Below are 21,178 nucleotides of genomic sequence, written 5' to 3'. Positions count from 1 at the left end.
CTCCTAGTAATAATTTGTATTAGCCTAAAAACGTTTATCCCATGGTTATGTTTCTAGAAATGGCAGAAAAGTTGCCTCCATTAAATTCAAGAAGTCCGTATCCTATGAGAAGGAGTTAGTATATTAATGATTCTACAGTTCGTTATTATGTACTTCTATCGTGTGTATTAAAATTATTTGATTGCAATGTATTTTCAGGACCAATGAGTGCTGGAGGGAGTTTTAATAGATCATCTACTCTTCCACATCGAATCGAAAGATCATCCAGTGCGACGAGAGAAGGTTATTATAGTGATAGACAAGATGCAGCAGCAAGAGAAAGAGACAGAGAACGAGGTTACTTATCTGATCATGCACTTTCTAGGTAAAATTTAACTGAACACGTAACATTTGTGTATCTTTCACAATTAACAACTACAACAATAAAATTATATTTGTAATAACCAATAACTGATTTTAAGACCAGAAAAAAATTAAACTATTTAAGCAAGTACTTAATAAAATAAAATTAGTTAGTTTTTCAAACTTTACAAACGGGTTCAAATGTTATTTAGCTCATAAACTCATAAGATATTCACTTTAAAGTTTAAACGTTAATTGGTAGTATAATTTATTATTTAAATTAATTCCATCGAAAGCTGAACAAGTTAAAAACTACCTTCTATTATATTTTAGTGTTTTCAATTAAAATTAGTGTGGAAACTGTATAAATAAATGTACTTTATTACCTGCTGTTATTTTCAATGCACATTAAGTATTTAAAGACAATTTTAATTCATAAAAACTTGTAACTGTGAGTTAGATATTTATTAATTATTATTTATTAGTAACATATTTAACATATGTAACTCAGAAAGTGTAACCCATTAGATAATTAGAGAAATTATTCTATAACTTGCTGCATCCTAGGATATAATTTATATTAAAAGTAACTCATTTAAAATTTAACGTGCTATATTATCATTACCTCAGTTAAGTTATTATCTTAATTACTAAGTGATTTTATTAAAAATAATACATGGTAATTAATTATAAAAAAGGTGGGCAAGTGGGTGTCACTCTGCTGTACAATAGGTTACAAGTGGGTCACTGTAATGGATGGTGTTAAATTTGAATTCAATGATATAATATCATTGTGTAAGAAAAACGATTCTGAGCGAAGACGGCTGTTGGTTAGTCAGCCTATGATATTACTAAGTATATTTGATGATATTATTGTGAATAAGGTAATTTATATATAACCTATTTACTTGGAATCTTGTTTTCATTGTTCAATCCTTAGCTATAAAAGTTGAACATTTTATACATTTTTAACTACAAAATAATTATAAAAAATTATTAAATTTTGTCAAAATTCGAACTTCAAATGCTTACAAAAAAAAATCGTGCCTATGTATTTTTAATATTTTTCAACTGCCTTGCATTAATTTGTACTACAAAAATTGAAATTTTAAATGTCCGTACACCGCTTAAAACAAGTCAAAATATTTTGAAAATTGTATTAAATTTTCACGCTTTTCTACCCAACAAATAAAATTTTATTGATATTTATAGGAAAAAAAACGAAAAAATTTAAAACTGACAATGTCCGTAAAAAGCTCCAAAAGAGTCAAAATATTTTCAAAATTTTATCGTGTATAGAAAATTAAATCATAAGCATTCAGTGAAATTTTCATGTATATACAGTTATTCGTTTTTGAATTACAACAAAATAACTAAATCTCTACATGAGAATTCGAGTGAATATCCAATCTTGTAAAAATATAAACTTCAAACGCTCATAAAAATTTTATTTGATTTACTTGTTGAAATTTTTTTTTTTTTTCATAAAGGTATACAAACTTATGATGAATTTTGTATTACATATTCAAATCTTAGATTTAAAAAGAAAAATTTTTATGAATTTCTATTTCAAAATAATTTGCACATTTTCGTGGATCTTACGTATTGTATCAATAATTGAACTTCAAATGCTTATAAAAAAAAATTGTGACTGGATTTTTAATATTTTTCATTTGACTTTGAAACAATATATTAGGTGCCTTCTATTAAATTGCAAGCTTTTTACCCAAAAAATAAAATTTTATTGACATTCATAGATATTAATTGAAATTTATAGAATAAAAACTAAAAAAATTGGAAACTGAAAATGTCCCTAAACAGTTCAAAACAAATCAAAATATTTTGAAAATTTTGTCGTGTATAGAAAATGAAAATAAAAACTACCAGTGAAAATTTCATGTATATATGTTCATTTGTTTTAGAGTTTCACCAAAGGCCAAAATCGATTTAGTCAAAAATCAATTTTGCGTAAAAATTCCCGTTTTTCCTTAATTTTCCTTTTGTTTTTCACGATGCTTTTGAAAATTACAGGAACATTTTTACTTTTGACTTCCCAAAGTACCAACTAGATTCACTTTCCTATAGAAAAGATACTAATGAAGAAAATGTAGCACGTTTACTGTCCTAAAATGTGATGACCGATACAAAAAAAAAAAAATACAAAAAAAAACATCATTGTAAAAACAATACATTCATTGCTCCGCTCAGCATCTAAAATGTTAGTTAAGGACTGCAAAAGTAGTACACTTGTCGTTGTCAGTTCAATACGGAGTATAAGATACATTCTACATTCTATCAGAAAAATTCAGGGATTAGAAAAATACTTGGAAAATTATATTTAAATACGAAATACAAAATACAAGATACTAAAAACATTAAATCTTTTTTGGAATACTGGTGCCAGGAATTTTTACCGAAAACCAGTTTTTTAGTTAGACCCGTTTTAATTCAAAAATAAATAACTGAAAGGTTTGACAATTTCAACAACGTGTAATATATCTATGTATTTTCAAGACATGAAATAATTTTGAAAATATTTTACCTATTTTTTAGTTATTTATAGATACTTGAAATGCTCTACTTTTTTTTAGTTTTTTTAAATTTAAGTATACGATAATATTTTTTTTTCGATTAAGAATCTCGAAAATACAAGTTTCTCATAATATTATGTTGTAAATATCCGAATTAAAAAGATCAAATTTACTTAAGCACAATTGTTTTTTTAACCTTTTAAAATTAAATTTTTTACAAAATTCGTCAACATACCTATGTATGTAGTACATATGTATATGTGGTAATTATGTATTCTATTTTACCCAATTCAAAAATATTATTTGTGAGGAATTGAAATTTGTTACGTACCTATATTATAATATTTTACTACCTATACACAACAGTGAAATTTCCTAAATATTTAGATTAATTTTCAGCTATTGCCTATATTTATACGACGAACAGCACATTCTATTTACACCGTTCTACGGTAAGTCGGTATTGGCTCAAAAGTTAATGATAATAATATAATATTATGTATAAAAAATATACAGTAATAATGTACTATAATTATAATTACTATAATAATTATTATAGTAATTAATAATATTATAAATGCAATGGTTTCAGCAAAGATTAATTCAACCAACCGTATTAATAATAGTTCCTAAAACAAATTGGTATGTTAACAATTTAAAATATATACAAATATAAACATATAATAAAATATACTTAGAAATATAGGCTGACAGGCTGTCTCCGCTTAGAATTGATTTTCGTAATTATACAATTATTTATTATTGAATTAAAATTGTATACATCCTTTGCAGTAACTTACTCAATGAGGTAGCACCCTTGACACTTACTGTTCAGCAGAGCTATTACCTACGTGTCCGCCTTTTTAGTTAAAATATTTATAATAATAAAGATATATAGATGTATAGGCTTATAGTTATCATAATATATACTCGGTTAATACCTAAATAAATTTTAAATAATTTCTTATTCTAAAAAAAAAATACTTTTTTGGATGCTCATTGCGTATGGTTAATGAAAATTTAAATTGAAATATTTTCTATTAAAGGCAGTATAAAAATATAAAGAATGATAAATACACTGAATTGGCTAATAATTCCAATAATTTATGCGGCAATTTAATCTATGAGTTATTTAAACTTATACGTTAGAAAATATATAAATAGGTAATTGATTTATCATATAGTTATATTAATAAAAATACAGTTTAAGTAACAATTTGATTACTAGGAATATACATAAGATCTTAGCATCCTTCATAGTACTCACAATCAAATATAAATATAATTTTTTTCTTACTATATTTTTCAAAAACCAAAGTAATTTAGTTTACCTATTAATATGCATCTTTCTAGTTTTTACTTTTATTTATAAGACACTGTAATTTATACTATGTTAATTAATTTTATTTAACCAATAATACCAATTTGGAACAGTTAATAAAATGGAAGCATAACGTAGGTAATAAAAATTGCTTATATTATTTATTTTTTTACAACTCAGGATATATACCCAAATCAATACAAGATATTAAATACATAGAAATATACTTAATACATAATACGTACAAAATAATTAAAGTAATAGAGTAGATGGATCCTTATTCGCTATATACTCATCATTCTATGTAATGGTAATGATTTTTTGAAGAATTAGTGTTGAATATAGATAAAGAAAACAAGTACATTATTACACAGAAACACTAGCAACTTGATATTAGAAAGTATTAAGAATTACATACGGATATGGGATACAGGAAAAATGGACAAATAGCAGTGGTGTTAGTGTGTTACTAAATTATCTAATCAGTATGCCAAACGATAGTATTTATGCTAACCGTAAACAAAAAATAAAATGAAAAAAGTAATATTAGAAGTATAACGACTAACCTATATAACTCTATACAAGATAACAATTAACATGTCTATCTGCATTTAAAACACAACGTTGTTTGATGATTGATAACGTTGACCGACGACCGTCACGTAATGATCTATTGTTATAATTTTAGCAATAGATGTGCTAACTGTTGGAATGAATCAGCTCGAGCTCAATGGTTTAGACATAGTGACGGATGGCGGTGCGGATCTTCAACCATGGGGAGTAGTGCATCGAATACTGGTGTTCCGTACGGATCTTTTGACGGACATCATGCCCATCATCACATTCCAACAGCGAGGCCTAACAAAAGATCGGCTTGGGAATCTTTACCGTCACTTCGGCATGAAAACAGTGTTATGACAGATAACGGATACAAATCTAATAGAAATGATTTATTCGAACAAAGGTAGTTAAATTAATAATTACAATAGCTATTCTGATTTCTGACATTTCAGAAAGTTATCTTTTACATGGGTATTAACACAGTTTTATTCAAATTGAATAGATTGCATTTTAGTGCATGGTTAAGAAAATAAATATGTTGTTAACTATGATTTTATATCAAATCAGAGCTAGGGCTAAATTAACAAATAACAACTATACACTATAGAAAACTTTGAAATTTTACTCATTATACAGTGTATGTAAACTGTAAAGATTACAAGAGCAATGAAAACAATTCGTAATAATATAATATAATTTTCTTAAAAATAAAAAGGTTAATAATGCTTTAATAAAGCTTAATACTTTTATATGGTTATGATATCAACAATAACTCGCGACTAAGTAGAGAACATATTGTGTTATAATAATTGTAAAAAGGGCCATCCACGAGACAAAAAATATAAGTGTTAAGATCATAATATTGCCGACTACATTTTTTTTTAATAAGTAAATAAAATGAATATTTTATACGAGTATATTTTTGTCTCATTAACTTAGAAATATTAGTAGAATATTTTAATGTCACGAAGATAATAGTTTTGAATTCAAAATTAATTTTTCTTTGTTAAACTTTAATTTATTTTTCATTTTTTGCTATATAGTTCTACATAATTCTAAGTTATTATTATTATTTTTTCGAATAGTTTTCATATCTATATATAAAAATGAGCGTTTGTTTGTTCATCTTCTATAGCCTCAAAACTATTGGACCGTTATAAATAAAAGTGATGTCAATAGATTCCTTGAGACTTGGAGGATATTTATGGCTTATTTTTCAACCCCTATAAGCAGCTAAAGCACAGCTTACACATGATTTTTTTTCAGCTCACGAAAAAAGGATATTTTTTTGCTTATTTAAATGGTTGCCATTGGTTACATATTATATTATTATTATAATTAGTAAGAAATAAGGTGTAATATACTTTTTTTTACAAATATATTTATAAAAAAAAGCATGGAAGTGGATGTCGCTCTGCTGTACAGTAGGTTACAAGTGGATCATTGTATAATGGATTATATTAGACTTGAATTCAATGATATAGTTGTATAAGGAAAACGATTCTGAGCGGAGACGGTTTGTCAGTCTGGATATTTTATATTGTTATTATTTATTATATCAAGTAAGTTGAATTAATATTATATTATAATTTTCTATTCGTTTCTATGGTGATAAACATAGCATTAGAAATTAAAATCCCATTTTTACCGTTTTTTCGTAAGTTTTCGATGGTTTTTCCCGTGGCATTAAATAACTATTGATAAAATCGAAAAATTACCTTTTTAAGGTACCATCTTGATCCAATTTTCTAAAAGATAAGGTACTATATGTTGAAATTGAAGCACTTCTTCAGGTAGAAATTTTATAGACAGGAAATAAAAAAAAAAAATTAAAAAACAGCATTGTAAAATCAATAGCTTCCTCGCTCCACTCAGAATCTAAAAAAAATCTTTGACATGTGAAACGCAAGATTGACATTAGACACAGATAGGTATATGAATTTATATACAAAAATGGATGTTGGTTTAACTAAAGTTATTAGATTTAAAAACTACAGGATCGTTTTTAATAAAGGTTGTATCAATGGATTCCTTGAGACTTGAAGGGTGCTATAACTTATTTTGTTAACCACTATAAGTATCTAAAGTGTAGCTCACATATATATTTTTTCAGCTCACGGGAAAAGAATATTTTTTTGTTTATTTTAATGATTGCGTCATTGCTTACATATTATATTAATATTATAATTAATTGAAATATTGCATACACAATATAGATTCTGATAGGAGTAGAGCGAAGCGATAAATGTATTGATTTTACAATGATGTGCGTTTTTTTTTAAATTTTTATTTATGTCTGTTTTCACCTTTTAGGACAGTAAAAATACTTAGATTTTCTTCAACAGCATATTTTCTGATAGGAAAGTAAATGTAGTTGGTACTTGGGGGGGTCGAAGCAAACAATTTCTAGTAGTTTTCAAAAGCACCGAGAAAAACAAAACTAAAATTAAGAAAAAACGGAAATTCGGTTTTTGATAAAATACAATGATATTATATCATTGAATTCAAATTTCACACCATCCATAGATGAATAGATTATAATAGATAGTCGGCTAATACAGATGTTACTGGTCGAGTTATATCTAAATGACGCATTATATATGCAAATCTGCAGTTTTTGACCAATTGGCACCACATTTTGCACACATATCAATCTATCATTTGAATACCAGACGGGTCGAAAGTGTAGGTTTTAGAATAGAAGCTACGGCTAACAGCTATCGTATACAATATATATTATAGGTACATAATATAAAAGGTAAAGTGTTCCTAAAATGGAATCAAAAAATTATGGAATCAAAAAATACCCGAATGAATTTGAAGATACGTGGAAGGTTTGGATCAGGATGGTCGACCAACCTTTTGTAGTTGGTGAGCTAATTTACACATATTTTATAAAAACTAGGGGGGGCCACCGAAAGAAAAAAAATATTTGTGTTCATATTTTATTTTATAACAAACATATTGTAATAAAATACACACGTTTTTTTTTTGTTGATTTATCATACTTATAAACAATTACATTATTAAATATATATATACTACATATGTCTTCTAAGGATGGTCAAAAAAAGAGTCTTTGTGGTCCAACACCCTGATTTAGATAATAGATTTGATCAATTTATTATTTTAGGTGGCTTACCCGATATAAATACAATATTAAAACCATAAACTCATAATCTGCTTGTAATTGGTTACACACAAGAAAAAAAGTTACTATTATTACTATCCACCGCAGGTGGATTGCCTATATCTTAGTTTTAATTATTCCAGGGCAACACCGGGTAATACGGATAGCTATTAATTATATTAAATATATAACATCGAAAAATGTAATTTTACAAAGAATTGAACAATACATTTGAAATGTAATTTTTAAAATTATATGCAAATGTCTGATTATTGCAATAGATATAGTTTTAGTAAATATATAATTGTGTAAGTCACATATATTTGACTATCCGCTTCGTTTCGTGAAACGGATAGAAATATCATTCCCGTTAGAAATCATTCATAATATATTAAGATAGACTATAGAACCTTATTGCTTAAATGCCACGTAATCACTAATCCACAAAAATATAAAACAGTTTCAACATTCCCTATCGGACATGGTTCAAACTAACCTCTAAACATTTCTGTTATCTATAAAAAGATTCTTTGACATTTTTGTAAAAACCGTTTGAGTAATTTTTGAGTCTATAAACCAAAACTGTATAAATTACATTATCTTTTATATTATTTTATACAGATAGTATAATACTAGTCACTATAGATAACAATTAATAATTCAGTTCTTGTGTATAATAATATTCAAATATGAATCATTATTGTGAATTAATTATGACTTATATTAATTATTTTCAGAATGTTTGAACGACAAGATAGTGCCAGGATGGATTATATGGCGGACAGAGAGGCCAGACATAGCTTTAGCGGAATTACACAGCAGACTTCTGTCGAAAGCACTGATTCTCGTCTGTGTTACCTTACATCGTCAGAGGTGAGTGAATTCTTAATCAATAGTTGCTAGCTTACAAAATACATATAGGTTAAATATTTAAATTGACTCAATTATCAAATCTAAAATTATTTAAAAATACATAATATCATATACTATAAAATATTATTAATTTTGAATTCGACATGTAGGTAAGTAGGGTACCTATCTTTGATATTAGGAATAATAATAGCTATAAAACCATGTATACATAAATGAAATTGTTCACGTATGATATTCCCGTACGAAATGCGAACAAAACCATTCAAATATTGAATTTGTTGGTTATTAGGTATACCTACAGATTATTTGATTTATACTAATTTAATTCTTCATATTATTTTAATAAGAAATAATTAATAATATTAGAGTTAGTAAGTTTTTATCTGTATTTACTTAAGTCACAGTGAAATTAATGTGGTTTCCTATTTTTTAATAATATAATACTCCACAAACAAAATGTTTGTAAGATATTTTTAGTTTTCTGATGGAATATTATTAAAGTAAATTATATTTTTTAATTGGTGATAAAATTTTATCTAGATACTTTTAGTATTTTCATGAATCAGTTGACGCAGTTCTCAGTAACTTTGTTAGCATCCAATTAACAGACTAACGATGTGCAAATAATATATACACAGTCAAATTGTACGCTATATATACTCGATACAGATTACATTAAGTTACTATGTATATATTATATATGTACATTACGTATATGTTCACAATTATTATTATTATTATTCAAAATAAAGAAATTACTTTTGAAATGAGTATAGTTTAAATTTAATATTACTTCTGTAGATTTATAAAAACTAGATAACTGGCCATAATATTTGAGTTATGCCGAAGTGAAACATTTTTTTAATCAACAAAAAAAAATATTGTATTATATATATTATGTATTGATAACAAAAACTATACTGTCATAAGTCCAAAATATGCATTTGAATATAGTTAATATCTATAGTCATGTTGAATGTTTTGTAATACTAATCGTATCAACTGTAAAACTTCACAATGTAATATATTACAGAATTATAAAGTTTATAATATGTTATATACAATATTATAATACTAGAAAATTACGTTCGTATTTTCTCGATTCAAATTAATTACATCGAAAAAATAAAATCCCTTTTGTATGAATGTTATCGTTGTCTGTAATTTTGTTTTTATTTTTTTTCGATTAGTTTGAAAAGTAATTTTAGTTTTTAATTTTTAATTTTTATCCTCCAAAGTATCACCAAGACCCGATTTGTTATCAGAGACCACTTTGAAAGTTAATGGTTGAAACATTTTTACTGCACCTAAAGGAGACGTCGTACACACACATAAAAAAAAATCAAATCATTGTCAAACCAATACGAATTTATCGCTCGGTTCAAAATCTAAAATACAATTTTCAGAGGATAGTTTAAAATAAATTTGAATTAAACTTTTTACTTTAGGCGTTATAAAGTGGACTTGCTCTTTTACTACTTTTGTATTATAGGAAAGCGAGTAAACATGGTGACCAGTTGGCCGTTTTGTATATTATCTACTTGTAAACTTTTAGTGTTTACCGCCAAATGCAAATTTACATAATATATTATACTATGATGTAAAGTAAAAAGTGATTTAAAATAAAATGAGCATCGTTAGTTTTAAAAATGTGATAACTACACACAAAAACATAATGTATAGTTGGTAAGTAATTAAAATTAAGTTACGTATAATATGGATTATAGACATATATTTGTCACAATAATCCATTTCAGATTTAATGTAATAAAGCACGCCTATCCACCCAAACCTATTTTATGTTATTAAAAAATAATTAAATAAAATAATTTTTAGATGAAAAAAAAAGGATTTAATTATTGCATAATATTTTTTGACAATACGCTAGTATAGTATAATGATACATTTCATACATTCTCGCAAACTTTTATGGTTAACCATACATACCAACTATGTATTGTCATTTTTGGTTGCGAGCTATTAGGTTGGTAGTTATATGTGTTATTATCGTTGATTTTTATTTCAAATCGATTATTAACATCGTGTAAATTTTTATAGAAATATCTTAAACTATACAGAAGAATTATATATAAATATATAAGACAACAGAAACATAATACGAAAAGCTCAAGTACATTTAAAGTTGTTCGTTTGAAAATGTAAATGATCATCTCATCCTTAATATTTTCAAACACATATCTAACATGCATATCACGATATTATTATATGCAAAGGGTTACACGACGGCTTATTTTAATGTTTAACAAATCCCGTTTGTTGAGCGTTTAAGATACACACGAACAAACCGAACTGTACGCGAAAGAGATAGGTACCTACATATGCCGTGGAATATACTTAAAATGTAAATTTTTAAGAAGCGCGTCACACGACGTTCGATAATATTAACATTTAACACACGGCCAATACCCACCGCCGTATACATCGATGTAATATTATATTTGTACGGTTGAAAAAACGTTTCTACAAAACGGTCGTTACATCAAAGAGATCGGTTATTATTTCTCGATGCATTCTCAACGACATGCGTGCGTATAATGATATACACTTAAAAATACACGTTTTCCTTTACTAATTGACAATTATTATTATTATTATTTGAAATATCACACGGGGACGTGAAATGGCATTTCTCGAAAACGTTCTTTTTCAATAATTATTTATATTATTATTTTACTCGGGGTTTTTTACCCCGGTCTCCCAACGCCCCCGCTTATTAGTGTGTCGATATCCGAGAACCTTTTCGCGTTTCATTATTATTATTTGTATATAAATACATACCTATATATGTATATATATATGAAACACACACTCAAGCGCATACACGATCCTTTTTTTTCTTCCACTCGGCAAACGCATGTATACGGATTCAATACACATTTCTCGTCGGGCCATTTCCTTTTGATGTGTTACACTAGAGGGCGCCGTCCGGGCGCCGGGACGCTGCGAACGCTGAAATACGCCCTCGTGATACACCCTCGTCCGCTAGTCCGCTAATGGAAGCTGAACGATCGCGTCGCGCTCCCCGCAGTGTACTCCGCTCGGTACGGTTGCAACAACACCGCTCGTCGTCGTCGTAATCGCGCACCGAACGGCACTATACCGCGAGTGCAACGCACAGCTCTGTAATATCAACAACAACAATAATAATTATTCGTCAGCTGCTGTCGTTATGGTAGTCGTCGTGAATCACGAGCGGCAGTCTTTAGCTGTGTCGTTGACGTATTTTTATTTCGGATGAAATAACTCACGCCGTCGAACACGCTAAGCTAACGTTGGGCACGGACGGAGCCCGCGATCGACATGCGTCACGTCGTCATGCCGCAGGTCTGTAGTTGTAAGACGACAATATTGTAGTTGTGCTCGTCGTTTCGGCGTCGTCATAAAGCCCGCCACCGCAGCCACCGCCGCCGTCACGATCGACTGGGCCAGTGCCGCCGCCGCTGCCGCCACGAGGTACGGCAATACTACGATATTATAGTACGGCGACCGACCGCGATACCAACCAAAGGCGGTCGTGGCGACGATGGACGATCAGGAGGCGTCGCTGTGGTGTTATTGTTTGCGGTGCGCCCGGCGACGGCGGTCGGCGCGTGCCAAATGCCGAACGACGGCGGTACTGCCGAGCGGCGTGTACCACAACTGCCGCATTGCGGCGGTCGCGGAATAACGGCAATCGCCCTGTCCGCCGATGAAAATGGTCGAGACGAACCGGCCAAAACCGCCGTTGGACGTCGCCACCGCGGCGGCCGACGTGAATTCCTCGCCGCAGCAGCAGCAGCAGCAGCACCGTGAGCTCCAGCATCAACGTGAACACCACCAGCAACGTGAATACCTGCAGCAACACCGTGAACACCAGCAGCAACGTGAACGCCTGCAGCAAAACTGGCACCAACCACCACAGCACCGTCCACCACAGTCGCGAAACACCAAGACGGTACACTTTGAAACGGACGTGTTGCGAGACGTCACGGCGGCCGACTCCGCGATGGCCTGCACGACGACGACGACGTCGAACTGCACGGCCAGCGTCACTAGTCTGCCCGACCAGTTCGACAGACACGTACAACAGTTGTTCACGTTTATCGGCACAGCTCTTAGCGGAGGTCACGATCGTTGTTGTAGCGACGACGACGACGTGGACGGCTGCAGTGACGATGACGACAGCGACTGCGTTAGTGACGGATTTTGCGGCGGCTGCGGCGGCGGCAACGACGGTGACGACGATGATGAGGACGACGACGATGACCGGAGGTCGGTTAGCGACAGTGAGACGGTCTGGAGGAGATCGGCGTCGCACCGGCACCGACCGGCGTCGACGTTGGCGCCGTATGGCGCGTCGTCGTTCTCGCGTGGCGCACGTACCATCAGTTTCGAGCGTGACGTGGACAGAGGCAACACGCCGTTCAGACACAGGCACTGTAAAACGACGGCTGTCACGTGCAACAGAGTTTTCCTCAAAAAGGTAAATGCTTGGTGGATCGAAGTGTTCGTCGTGGGTTGCGGTTGTGGGGGGAGGGTGGAGGGTCAGGTATTATTTTTGTGTATCGACCGTTTTGCAGTATCCTTACAGTACAGGTGGGCTACGCCGCTACGGCCTATGAGTCTTTTTAAAAAACTCAAAACGCATACCTATAATATTATATAGGTGTTCAAAATTGTTTCGCATACATTATTTTCATCCAAATATTCGCTCGACAGATATTCCGTCCACGCTTTTTTCGAATCTCCAGCGTATTGTGAACTTACGTTTGTCGGCAAAAGTTCAATGGGGATTTTTTAACGACCAAAGTTTTCGCCATACGCGCTTGTTTAAAAAAAAAAATATAAAAAAAAAATAGTTGGTGGCGCAGCGAGTCGGTGACGACAACGTTGACGCCGCGCGGTCGGGTCGTAGCAAATCACGGTTGACGGAGTGATGGTGAGGGGGGTTGGTGGTGAGTGAGGAGGTGGCCGGTAGGAGAGGCAATTATAATGTGGCATTTTGTCCGGAAATTAAAAACGTTTAATAGAAAAGCCTTTTCTATTCCTCCCCGCCGGATGCCTCACGCGGCCGGAACTAAAACAATAGGGACATTTGTAATATTACAACCTTTAGCCGTATATAGCTAAGGGTATTATTACAATGAAAATGTCGAGATTAGAGCATTTTTCGTTTTTATTTTCCTGTTATTTTACAATACCTATTACCTATCATTATTATTATTATTATTATTTTTTTTTCAAACAAATTTGCGGTAATGCGAAGGATACCTATATTTGCCATTGTTGTCGAATGTAATATGATTTATAATAGATATTTTTCTGAACGAAATTAATGTAAGTATACATATTATATAATCTTATTTGTGTCTGTGGGAGTCCAAAAATCCTATTTTAATGTGTTCATATGAAATAAGAGGAAAATATTCAAAAATTATAGAATCAAATCAGAGTGCTCAGGTATTATACCTCATATAGCTGAGTATTATTTTGTTAGTGCATCGCGATGTATCGAATGTAAGTTGGTGTGACTATTTCAAAATATATGTACTTGCATCTGAATCATATTTTATTCATTTTTTTACTCAAATCATAATAGCCGATCTTCAACCATAAAAAGTACAGTTTTAACTTTGATATACATGTTACTTTTGTTCACTTTCATAAACAAATTGATGGTATTTATTATTTGTCTGCAATTTTACACTTGAATGTAGTATTTTACGATATTCACATTTAGTGCGATCATTTTTTCATTAAATACAGATGTTTTTTTCACCAGTGATTACTGATCAAATTTAAAGAGAAGTGGAAAATATTATTATTTGAGAGGACGCCACAACCGCAAATATTGTGTCCATTTACAACCATATGGCATAAAAAATTGGCGTTAAACAGAACCAATAATGTTTGTTAAGCTTTAATATTAGAACGTGAATCGACTTATTTTTATCTAACACAAATTTGAGTACGTCATCTTTGTTCTTGCGTCGGTTTTTTTATTATTTATCAGTAAATCTTAAGCGAGTTATGAGTGTACAAAATATTTCAATTTAAAAATGCTCGTGACATACATTTGGTATCTTTTGAAATATCAATAATCGTTTATATTATAAAGCAGAACTTCTTCGAGTTTTTTATTAAAACTTTAACTGCGATTAAATTATTCAACTAAAAAATGTGCATAAAAAAATTAATAAGATTATTTAACAGTATTAAGTGATATTCAACCAAAACTATTGGAATAATGTTTCAAATATCATATCATCTGTTATCTACATTCTAATGGAAAGTATGCTGCTTTTAAAGCATTAAATTAATTGATTTTTAAACGTATAGCCGGTCTTTAGGATCTAACCAAGAAAATATTTAATATTCACCGCGTAGCTTTGTTTTTATCCTCAATAATAAATTCAGATTTACATATTTTATTCAATTTATAACAGTTATATGCATATAGTACATGGTTTATTTCATGGGCTTATAATATTATAATGAAATAAACAAGTATATAAATAACGCGATTAATCTATATTTCAGAGTTAAGATCAAATATTTAAACGATAATAATTATACGTCCGTTTTGGTTATCGTCTGATTGTAACATTATTTAATGAGACTACTGAGAGGGTCGATGCGTACCCACCAGCTACTCAAGTTGTCGATATATTTTCATTCGCAGCATATTATGAATGTCAAGCGAAAATAAATTTTTTATAAATTCAACTGTATCAAAATGTGTTGATAGCTCGTTTGGATGAATAATTTAAATCAGTGATTTATAAGTAAATAATATAACTTATTAATCATACTAAACGTAGGAACGTTAACATTTTATCAGACAGCAAAGTACGTATTAATAAATAGTATTGAAGATTCTTTGTGTCAGTGTGGCATATTTAATAGGGCAAATGTATTTTAATCGACTTAATCCATACGAATAGCTTTTACGCGAAGTCGCCCTTAAAACCGAATTCACAGTGAACTACCGAATTTCCGTAAATATCAACATTTGTGTTTTAACTAGAGAATACCACGAAATGTCTTCTTATATATTAGTTGAGGAACAATGATAATTAAAGTGCACTTTAATTATTTATTTAGATCAAAGTGGCGAAAAAAATGTATAAAACATTTAACCTTTAATTCGAGTTTCATCACGAAGAGCACAATTTAACACATTTTTGTCGAAATATTGGCTATTGATTTTTCATAAATGGTTTTTATTATTATAATAACTCTCTTCTATATTTACTATGTTATCGTGTAACTGAGCTCTGAGCTATACTTATTTCAACCATTGTAGGATGAACCCATCTATATACTGCCCTAAATGTTCTTCTTGGTGTAAAAATAGCTTATTGTCTTTAATTTCTGTGTTATTTTCCAATATTTCCATTCGTTATGTAAAGAACAGAAAATTAATTATTCATGTTTTACTTTTAAAACTATAATATTTATTACAATGAAGGTCTGACAACCGATTTCCGATATCCTGAAACCACTGTCAGTAGAACAGAAACCATTTGAAAATTATAATTATGTTCTACATAGATACATAGATACATTGTTGGTAACGCAATAATAAAATAATTTACAGTAGTAATAACTTACAATATCGTATACTGCAATACTATTGCCATCATCATTATGAACAATAATATTATTATATCAGAGTTAATGAGTATATTATTTGATTGATCAAAATACCTCGATTTTGGTGCGATGTGAAATATGTTTTTAATGTTGTTTATTTTAATTAATAGTAAAATCAACATTACATAATATGGTGCTTAATGTTGTTGTCACGTAAATGATTATAACAATAATAAACAGCCAATTGTCTCGCTTTAATACTGATATAGCTATTCAATATTAAATCGTACAGGAAGCTGTGGCTGTCTCATAAAAAACTAAATATAATACAAAAATATACTAAAAGACTTTGCGAAGTAGGTATTATTAAATTTAAAATTCTTACCTTATGATAAATTCAGGAAAACGTACCGCAGGACTGTGGTGTACCTAAAATGCCTACCCAGAACGCCGTGTTATCATAATTATATTGCAATATAATATTAATATTAATATTACGTCTTGTAAGTATAAAAAAAACGAAAAAAGTTATTGAAGAATATTGAAAATTAGAAAACGGCTGAAACGACAGAGCTACAACATAACTTACTCGAGCAGTTAACATATTTTTTTTTTTACTATTTTTTTTTGATATATTAGAATAGGTTCGTGTGATTTACTTAGAGCAATTTTATTTAAAAATACATATATATTAATATATATAAATAAAAAGGAGAAAAAGCTTTTGGTATTTTAATTATATCCGAATTCTGGTATAAGCCTTAGTTTCGTGTAGTATATAGTTCGGACCAAAAATAAATATTTTGATTTTTAATTACAGCCACAGAAATTCAGCATAAACAATTCAAGGAATTTTAAAGTTATGAATTAAGAAATACACCACAACTTAATTTGAATATCAAAATTTTGTTAACGCAAAAAACGGTTTACAAATGTTTCATATCTTAAACATTTTAATGATATGGTGCTATTAAGTTTAATACCAGCTAATGAAAATTTTGTATTTTTAGCTTAACTTTAAAAACATTAAAAATGCATTATCTTCTTTATAGTATACATAGAGTTATAATTAAATGTGTATGTATATTTAAAACGTTAATATCGTTATATAGTTTATTAGTTTATCTCTATAATCCATGGTAAATTTATTGTAACAAAATAAAATATGCATGTAAATTTCAATTCGATTGTTTATTTTTATCAGTCGTACATTAAATAATTATTTTGATTTATATTTATCACTTTTTAATTTAGGTATTTTATTTTATTTTGAATAATTAAAAAAACATCATGTTAAAACATTTTCAAAATTTTATTTATATTTTAACCAGTGTTGATAGAAGATAAAAAAATGAATATAAACTACACAAGTTTACCTTAAACTTTTTACATAATATAATTCTATAATAGGTCGTAAAAGAGTAATAAATCTAACGATTATTTAATTATATTTAATCATTTATTATACTCATAAAATTAATTGTATTGTTGTTTTCTTTTCAGTTTAATGCACCTCTACTTTTATTGTTTATTCAGTTAAATAATAATATTTTTTTTCAAGATTGAACTACCCTTACTTAAAAAATATTATGTAGTTAAATAAAAGCAATTTAAAAAATATATTCAATGGGTTCCCATTGATCTGATATGGCTACCCACATAGCTTGTGTACATTAAAATAAAACAACAAGACAAATAAAGTAAGTAACAATAAAACGAAAATAATCATTGTATTTTCTTTTATCAATGCTAAGGTTTTTATACACATATTCAATTTTATATTTCTATCATTATGAAGGTTTAAATATATAACCATTTGAATAATAAAATAATAAATAATTATCGATTAATATTACCATTAAGTATTACAATACTTCTTTAGTCTTTACTTAATACTTAGTGGATAGTGGGAAGTTTTTGGCATTTTTACATAGATCAATATTTTTATTATTATTATTTTTTTTTCATTAATTTAAAACGTCATTCATGTTATAATCACAGATAGTTTATATTTTAATAACTTACTATTTATTTTAATGTAATTATTAATCACTCTCGGCCAAGTTAAGATGTACCGAATTCTAACCAGATGTTCTTTTTTCTTTTGAGCCATGCGATTTTTGGGTTAATGGCTTGCATGATTTTCATTCTAATCCGACCAAACCGAACATTGCATCACTGTGTTATATTATTCAGTCCGTCTCTGTGGGGCACTGAATGTCAGTGGTGGCTAAACAGTTTTTAAACGTATATCGTATATGTATATAAATGCAGTTGCAGATGGTATGGAGGTTATAATATATATTCGCGGTGGAAGTGTCGGGTAGGAAGCCGTGAACTAGTCGATAGAACAAGGCACACCGTGGTTCTATATGATGGTTATAGATGACCTAGGTACCAAAGATGGCAACTGGTGGTTCGCGGGCTACATCCGTCACGCATATCATTTTTATCTGGCCGCGGTACATTTTAAAATGTAATAATCAAAAGCTTAAAGATAAAAATTACTTCATAAAATATCGGGCAAACGCTTTATAATATCTATATTCTATATATAAATTACCTACATTGTTTGTAGAATGCATTGATTATGGAGTTTAATTATTTTATAATTTTGAACTGCAGCTTAATTACTAAAATAATATGTCTAAATATATTCTATGTTCATAGCTTATAATAGTAGGTAGTAGATTTTTATTTCACTATATCAGTTTTTTTGTATATATCGTATCACGAAGTCGTAGTTTTGTATAGTCCGCAAAAATGTTGTTCGCTTTATCGCTTTATGTAAGCATAGGTATAGCTGCAGCCCTCTAGATTTTAAAGTTCTACAAATGGCCCTCTAATATAGCTTAGAGTTTCCCAACCATGGTATATATCTATATGTAGGTACGAGCATACATATACAGACGCCTAGGTGAACGTATACAAACTGTGGCGGTGGTGGAGGTGTGCGTTTACGTCAGAAGTCCCGAGACGTGAACGAATATTGATGTGAAGGTTGAATGTGTGTCATCACGGCGCGTGATGATTCGGTGAATATTTAACGACTGCCGACCCGGAGGCTCCGATGAATCCCACGAGGCCGTGAGTTCCCCCTCCCCCCACTGACAATACATAAACAGACGCACGCACACGTCGTGTATATAGTACATCGCCACCGCGAAACTGCGCGACTGCGAGGGATGTGTGACAGCCATGGTGATAGATTTTTCAGTCAGACGACATTATTAATATTTAGACTCGGCTGAGGGGCGAATATACCGGTGTATGGTATAAGGTATACGGTATAAGACCGTTGAACGCACAAATGCACAATCTATATACATGCGACTTACGTAATATTATGAATTTGTGTGTGTGTGTGTGTGTGTGTGTGTGTGTGCAGTGTGATGTATAATATTATAAAATATTACATGAAATATATTTTATTATATTTATATACACTGCAGCTAGCTGTCTACGATGACGGCGCGGAGGTAGAAATAGCGATTTCGTCCGACCGTCGATCACAAATGTTTACTCGCTTCTCTATAATATAGGTACACACGAGGGCGTGATAATATATACCGTGTGTCCACGGAACCTGGAGACATGGTGTAACTCCGTACAGACCATATGTATACATAACCGTATACATACTTATAAATTCGGTTTGTGAAACATGAAACAAGACAATGAATAGTTAAAAAAATATTCAAGTAATTTAGATGTAACAACTTGTATTATAAATCAAAAATCACCTAAATGGGGAATTCAAAATTAAAATGTTAAATAAAAAAAAACAATTTTTGTCACACTTCAAATTTTTTTTTTAATGTGCCTACTTGCATGATAGACTGAGAATAGAGGTTTTCGTTTTAATAATTATTTGTGTTACGCACTCGTAAAATACATGAGTTAAAAACTGTATAAGTCGGGATGTAATATCGATGTCTCTGTAATCTGCGGGATTCATGTTCCACAAACTGACTTCAAAACTATGTACAAGGTAGTTACCGAATGTCTGAGTTATAAAGACGTGTTGCCTGCTTCAGCGGACACCCGGTATTTAGGTGTTTGAAAACACTAGTTCAACTATATATAGGTAATATATAGCCATAAATATAGACAGGTACTATAATACTATATATTATAATTCATAATACATCGTATATCGTATATTATGACCGTTCGTCGACCCTCGTCCATATATATTCCATACTGGAGATATTTGTTCCAACGGGACTGCAAAACAACAACAGGAAACTGTCCCGCCATCGACGTGCGCAATGGTGTGTAAACAGCTCACCGTTAGGTAGGTAATAACGGTGCAATGTTGACAGTTTGCATTGTAATTGATAAAAAAAAATATATTAAAAATAACACAAAACGATACGTAATATACAAAACATATAATAATAATAATAATATAATATGTACGCGTATACATGTATCCGAATGGTTCTAAATATAGGACACGGGGATAGGGTATATGATACACATAATAGTATGTAGCATTAATACCCTCACAGAATTGTTGAAACGATAATCTCCGGAAACGCCCCTATATATTCCAGCACACTGCCCTGTAACCGACACATCACACATGCTTATGTATAATAATATGCAGTGTACATTGTAGGTAGGTATTAATATATACGCGTATACACTGTGACGTATGTACACATAGTTATTAGTTATTACTAATAACTATATAACCGGTGCGGTGTGAGTCTATAGGTATTTCGTGTAAGTACATAATATACAAACGTGGCGCCTCGCCTGTCGGACGGGAGTGCTGTATATCAAATCCGCGTTTTATTTCTAGTCTAATATCGTAAT

At 30.5% G+C, this 21,178-nt stretch overlaps 1 protein-coding gene across 7 annotated transcripts in view; it reads left to right on the top strand.

The window, feature by feature from the left end:
• Positions 1-21,178, top strand: part of LOC100163095 — a 67,963-nt gene that overhangs the window by 25,693 nt on the left and 21,092 nt on the right. For 6 of the 7 annotated variants that reach the window (XM_008184007.3, XM_008184004.3, XM_008184008.3 and 3 more), the window contains exons 11-14: positions 58-114; positions 199-364; positions 4,883-5,158; positions 8,623-8,758. In XM_008184007.3, the coding sequence (XP_008182229.1) occupies positions 58-114; positions 199-364; positions 4,883-5,158; positions 8,623-8,758 (635 nt within the window). Of the gene's footprint in view, positions 1-57; positions 115-198; positions 365-4,882; positions 5,159-8,622; positions 8,759-11,697; positions 13,242-21,178 lie in introns of those variants that run through there. The other variant, XM_029488466.1, reaches the window with a different exon arrangement.

Source organism: Acyrthosiphon pisum, chromosome A1 (genome assembly GCF_005508785.2).
Source record: "Acyrthosiphon pisum isolate AL4f chromosome A1, pea_aphid_22Mar2018_4r6ur, whole genome shotgun sequence".
Classification (NCBI taxonomy): Eukaryota; Metazoa; Arthropoda; class Insecta; order Hemiptera; family Aphididae; genus Acyrthosiphon; species Acyrthosiphon pisum.
This window is presented reverse-complemented; position numbering and strand designations above follow the sequence as displayed.